We start from the raw sequence: 6383 nt of genomic DNA on the forward strand, positions 1-6383 counted from the left end.
CCAATGTTCATCGCAGCACTGTTCATAATAGCCAGGACATGGAAGCAACCTAGGTGTCCATCAGCAGATGAATGGATAAGAAAGCTATGGTACATATACACAATGGAGTATTACTCAGCCATTAAAAAGAATACATTTGAATCAGTTCTAATGAGGTGGATGAAACTGGAGCCTATTATACAGAGTGAAGTAAGCCAGAAGGAAAAACACCAATACAGTATACTAACGCATATATATGGAATTTAGAAAGATGGTAACGATAACCCTGTATACGAGACAGCAAAAGAGACACTGACGTATAGAACAGTCTTATGGACTCTGTGGGAGAGGGAGAGGGTGGGAATATTTGGGAGAATGGCATTGAAACATGTAAAATATCATGTATGAAACGAGATGCCAGTCCAGATTCAATGCACGATACTGGATGCTTGGGGCTGGTGCACTGGGACGACCCAGAGGGATGGTATGGGGAGGGAGGAGGGAGGAGGGTTCAGGATGGGGAACACATGTATACCTGTGGTGGATTCATTTTGATATTTGGCAAAACTAATACAATTATGTAAAGTTTAAAAATAAAATAAAATTAATTGAAAGGGAAAAAAAATAGTTAGTGGAAAATAAAAGCCATTTTTTTTATGGCAGTTTCCTTTTTAAAACCAAATCTACTTACTTCATGAATGTTTGGTGAAGTAAACCCTCTTCTGCCTTTGGCCATGCTCTGCTTTTGCTCTGAGACCCAGCTGCTCTGAAAGACACCATTTCTGCAATTTTCTCTTATTCCTCCTGTAATTTCTCCCTCTTTACTAGTTTATTATCAACAGTTCACAAACATTGTCAAGTAACTTTAATAATAAAACAATAGCAAGTAAACTCTTAAGACATTAAAGAAAGAACAATAAAAGTGGAGAGGGAGTTGATCTAGGGTTGGGATCCCACAACCCAAGTTAATCTAGGGTTGGCTTCCCTGGTGGCTCAGAGGGTAAAGCATCTGCCTACAATGTGGGAGACTCAGGTTCGATTCCTGAGTCGGGAAGATCCCCTGGAGAAGGAAATGGCAACCCACTCCGGTACTCTTGCCTGGAAAATCCCGTGGATGGAAAAGCCCTTAGGCTACCGTCTATGGGGTTGAAAAGAGTGGGACACGACTGAGAAACTTCACTTTTCACATTTTGGGATCCCACAGATAAAATTATTACAGGTTTTGGTAAACGTAGAGACTTGAGGAAATTTATCATTTCAGAACTTACATTTTTGAGTAGGCATAAAGCTTTGTGAATGGAGAGGGTTAAAACACTTGGATATTTGTTAGACGTCAGTAAAGACTTCACCTGATTTTTTTCTTGCATTCCCAAGAAAATATCGAAGGCAATGAGAAACCACAGTGTTGTCTCTGAGTTTATTCTCCTCGGGCTGTCTGCTGACCCCCAAATCCAAGCTCTGCTCTTTGTGCTGTTCTTTGTTATTTACACCCTGACCCTGATGGGGAACCTGCTGCTGCTGCTGGTGATCAGGGTGGATTCCCAGCTTCACATCCCCGTGTACTTTTTCCTAGGACAGTTGTCCTTTCTGGATGTCTGCCACTCTTCTGTAACTGTACCCAAGCTATTGGAGAACCTCCTGTCTGAGAAGAAAACCATCTCAGTAGAAGGCTGCATGGCTCAGGTCTTCTTTGTGTTTGCCACTGGAGGCACAGAATCCTGCCTACTTGCTGTCATGGCCTATGATCGCTATGTTGCCATCACTTCTCCTCTGCTCTATGGCCAGGTGATGAACAGACAGCTGTGTATGGGGCTCGTGGGGGGCTCATGGGGCTTGGCTTTTCTGGATGCTCTCATCAATATCCTTGTAGCTCTCAACTTAGACTTCTGTGAGGCTCAAAATATCCACCACTTCAGCTGTGAGCTGCCCTCTCTTTACCCTTTGTCTTGCTCCAGTGTGTCTGCAAGCTTTACTGCCCTGCTCTGCTCCAGCCTCCTGCATTTCTTTGGAAATTTCCTCTTGATATTTTTCTCCTATGTTCGCATTTTGTTCACCATCCTGAGCATCAGCTCCACCAAAGGCAGAAGTAAGGCCTTCTCCACCTGTTCCTCCCACCTCACTGCAGTGATCTTCTTTTATGGCTCAGGTTTACTCCGCTATCTCATGCCAAATTCAGGATCCATTCAAGAGCTGATCTTCTCCTTGCAGTATAGTGTGGTCACTCCCATGCTGAATCCTCTCATCTACAGCCTGAAGAACAAGGAGGTGAAGGCAGCTGTGAGAAGAATGCTGAGAAGATGTTTCTAGCATTTCAAATCATAGATAAAAAAAAATCAAAATGATGAAGAACTTGGGTAGAATTGCAATAAATAATGCCTGGATATTTAGGAGAATTCTCTGATATAAGGATCTGCAAGATGCCATACATTTTTTTCTTGAAAATACTTAAGAAAAGGTGAAGACGTTTTATGGAATGATACCAGTTTCATTCTAGTTAGAGGAAGGTGGTTGGATCAACCTTTTATCTTGCAATTCTTCTCACAAAAATATTTAATTTATTACACACAGTATAGTAGATATTGTTATTACCTGCTTAGGCATTCTTTATCATTTTTCCAGTAACTAAACTCCAACTAAAGTCTCATAGAGATTGCTAATCACAGTGTCCCCAAATCTTCCCCATCTCTTCTCATTACTTGCTCATCCTTTTTGACACAGTGGCTGGTACAGGAATGAGCACATGGTCAATGCCAGATCACTCACCCTCTTAAGATATTTGAAACTGTTTATTTTATTGAATCTACATGTTCCAGTAGAGATTACAAGTGACACATTTGTTTATCCTGCTTCAAACCATTTACCTAATACCCAACCATCTCCAGCTTTGTGGGAGCCCCGCGACAAAAGATATCCTGGTTCATACACGTGTGTGTGTGTGCATGCTCAGTCGCTTCAGTCGTGTCTGACTCTTTGCGACACTATGGACTGTGGCCTGCCGGGCTCCTCTGTCTATGGGACTCTCCAGGCAAGAATACTGGAGTGAGTTGCTGTGCCCTCCTCCAGGGAATCTTCCCGACCCAGGGATTGATCCTGCAGCTCCTGTGTCTCCTGCATTGAAGGCGATTCTTTGCCACTGAGCCACCGAGGGAGCCCTGGCTTGTATACACTGCTGGACAAATAGCTCTGCCCCTGAGCCCTAGTAATGCTGCAGAAAAGGCAGGATGTAAGGAAGTCAGTGGCAGAGCAAGTGCTGTATAGGGCCTGTGACAAACCCCAAGGAGAAACCAAAAGAATTTCAGCAAAAGCCCTTTGGATCATGAACACAACTAGAATGCTAGTGAGAAGACTGAGGAGAGGCATATGGATTAAAATTATCATGTCAAAAGTCAATTATTGCTTCTTTCTGAAATTACTGTTTAGTTTTTTAATTATTTACAAACTATCAGTTATAATCCTCCCATTCACATTGTACTCCCCAGGAGCAGAGAATATAAACTCAAAAGACAGCAGTGACATCTTCTGGCATCTTCACTACTTTTTTGAGAATATTGAAAAAGTTTCAAACGTATTTATTGCATGGTAAATATGTTGGCATGTTCAAGTCATGAGCAGAGAAACAGAATATATCTAGGATGAATTCTCACCAGAGGGACCCCACTGCCAAAGTGGTTTGAAATAATTCTATGAGTAGAATAACCTATGTATGAGTGCCAGTCTCTTCCTTCCTTGTGAGTCTCATTCTGGTCTGTGGACTCACAAAAAGTGTGACTCTGGCTGCAAAGTGGTGATTATACACAGGTTCAACAAAATTTTCACCCACCAAGGTTGATCTCCTGTTGGCATTGGTGAAAATTATTTTACTAAAGATCACACAAAAATTTTGTTAGATACATTATCAGATACCTTCCACTGTTTCTATTGTGAATCAACAATTCACTTACTTGGTTATTTCTAATGTATAGGAATGCTGTGGTATTTGTATATAAATCTTGTACCTTGTTGAACTTGTATCTCAGTAAACTATCTTCCTAGTTCTAATGGCTCATTTATACATATTATTGGATTTTTTAAATTACATTTTAATTATTTTGTCATACATAAGGGAAAGCAATTTTTTTCTTTTTCCATGCAGTTTTTATATATTTCATTTTTAAAGTTAGTGTAGTAGAGGTCTGCTACAAACATCTTTCTATTGGGATCAGTAAGAAAGCTTCTAATATTTCAGCATTAAGAATGATTATTCTGTTTCTGATCAATACCTTTAATTTATTATAGGAGATCTCTTCTAACAGTATTTTGCTAAGAATTGGTGTCAGGTTTTATCAAGTGCTTTTTCTATTGAGAACCAGGACTTTTTCTCTTTTGTTTACGAATATGTTTTATCTGTTACATAATAAGCTTGCAATAAATACATGTCAAATAAAAAAGTAAATTTATTGAAATAATCTTATGGCTTTTACTGTTTAGGTTTTTAATAATAAATTGTATTGATAGGTGTTCTGGTGTTGAAGAATTGTTTCATTCCTGAAATCACCTTCCCTGGTGGCTCAGAGGTTAAAGCATCTGCCTGCAATTCGGGAGATCTGGATTCAATCCCTGAAATAATCTTATGGCTTTTACTGTTTAGGTTTTTAATAATAAATTGTATTGCTAGGTGTTCTGGTGTTGAAGAATTGTTTCATGCCTGAAATCACCTTCCCTGGTGGCTCAGAGGTTAAAGCATCTGCCTGCAATTCGGGAGATCTGGGTTCAATCCCTGGGTCGGGAAGATCCCCTGGAGAAGGTAATGGCAACCCACTCCAGTATTCTTGCCTGGGAAATCCCATGGACGGAGGAGCCTGGTGGCTTACAGTCCACGGGGTCACAAAGAATCGAGCACGACTGACTGACTTCACTTTCACTTTAGGTAGAGTAATAAAATTTGAATTAACTTTTGCCACTGTTTGACTTAGGAATTTCCTATTGACGTTCATAAGTGAGATAGTGTAATTTTTTTGTTGCAGTCATGTGGTCTGTTTTTTTCAACAACATTATTGAGATACTTCACACATCACAAAGTTCGCCTATTCAAAGTGTACAATTCAGTGGTTTCTAGCATATTCATGGAATTGTGCAACCATTACTATATAACCCAACTTCAAAATGTTTTCATCACCCTAAAATAAACCCCATACCCATGGCTGTCACTCTCCATTCCTAACCCTCAACCCTGGCCCTAGGCAGTCACTAATCTACTTTTTGTCTTTATAGATTTGCCTGTTCTGGACATTTGATCTTGTCATCTTTTTATTTTCTTAAAATACTTGCATAAAAAGGCTTATCACTTCCTTGAAGGTTTTATAAAACTAATCTTAAAATTTTTAAAGATTTCTTGTCTTTTTGCTGTTGTGGAGGAAAAATTTTGATTACCAGTTTATTTCTTTTAATAATTAGTCATGTATATTTTTATTTATTCATGAATCAATTTTATTGATTTTTAATTTGTCTGTTATTCATTTAATGTTTTTAACTTTATTGGTATTTTGCTACTTACTATAACAATTTTCAAATGTTTTGCAGCATTCATTTAATTTAGAAATAAATTTCTTTACAACAAAATTGAAAGAATTTTATGATCAACATCTATATAATCACAGGCTTCCCTGATAGCTCAGTTGGTAAAGAATCTGCCTGCAATGCAGGAGACCCCAGTTTGATTTCTGGGTTGGGAAAATCTGCTGGAGAAAGGACAGGCTACCCACTTCAGTATTCTTGGGCTTCCCTTGTGGTTCATCTGGTAAAGAATCTGCCTGCAATGTGGGAGATGTGGGTTCGATCCCTGGGTTGGGAAGATCCCCTGGAGAAGGGAAAGGGCTACCCACTCCAATATTCTGGCCTAGAGAATTCCATGGACTGTCCATGGGGTCGCAAAGAGTTGGACACAACTGAGCGACTTTCACTCACTTTCACTATGTAAGCACACCTGAATTTTACTGTTAACTTTTTAGTATACATACATGGCTTATCTATAGATCCATCAATCCATTTCAAAAAAAGACATCAGTATACTTCACCCTAAATGCTTTAGCATGCATATCATTAACTAGAGTTCAGAATTTGACTATACCTTCTCTCTTTCTTTTGAGGTAATTCTATGTGGTGAAATAGTAAGTGTCATTTGGTGAATTTTGATAAAGTCAAACTGCCATGTAATCCAAATCCCTGTTCAAACATAGAGTATTACAAAACCCCTAGCAAACTACCTCATGTTCCTTTCCAGTCATTCTTGTCCCCACTTTTCCACTTGTTAACCACTGTTCTGCTTCGTAAAACACTGCATAAATGGAAACAAATGGTATGCAAGATTTTGTGTCAAGATTATTTCATTCAGCGTGTTTTTGAGATCCATCCATGTTGTTCATGTA

General features: G+C 39.2%; 1 protein-coding gene across 1 annotated transcript; it reads left to right on the forward strand.

Annotated features, from left to right (window-relative positions):
- The first annotated feature begins 1368 nt into the window (after nucleotides 1–1368).
- Nucleotides 1369–2286, forward strand: LOC104986843 (olfactory receptor 8S1-like). Its single transcript, XM_010837537.1, has one exon. It carries the CDS (start codon nucleotides 1369–1371, stop codon nucleotides 2284–2286), a length of 918 nt encoding a protein of 305 aa, XP_010835839.1.
- The last annotated feature ends 4097 nt before the right edge of the window (nucleotides 2287–6383 follow it).

Source organism: Bison bison, unplaced genomic scaffold (genome assembly GCF_000754665.1).
Source record: "Bison bison bison isolate TAMUID 2011002044 unplaced genomic scaffold, Bison_UMD1.0 scf7180017864077, whole genome shotgun sequence".
Taxonomy (NCBI): Eukaryota; Metazoa; Chordata; class Mammalia; order Artiodactyla; family Bovidae; genus Bison; species Bison bison.

What these genes read in the sequence shown, in the direction of transcription:
- LOC104986843 (XM_010837537.1), top strand. Translation starts at nt 1,369, where the DNA reads ATGAGAAACCACAGTGTTGTCTCTGAGTTTATTCTCCTCGGGCTGTCT.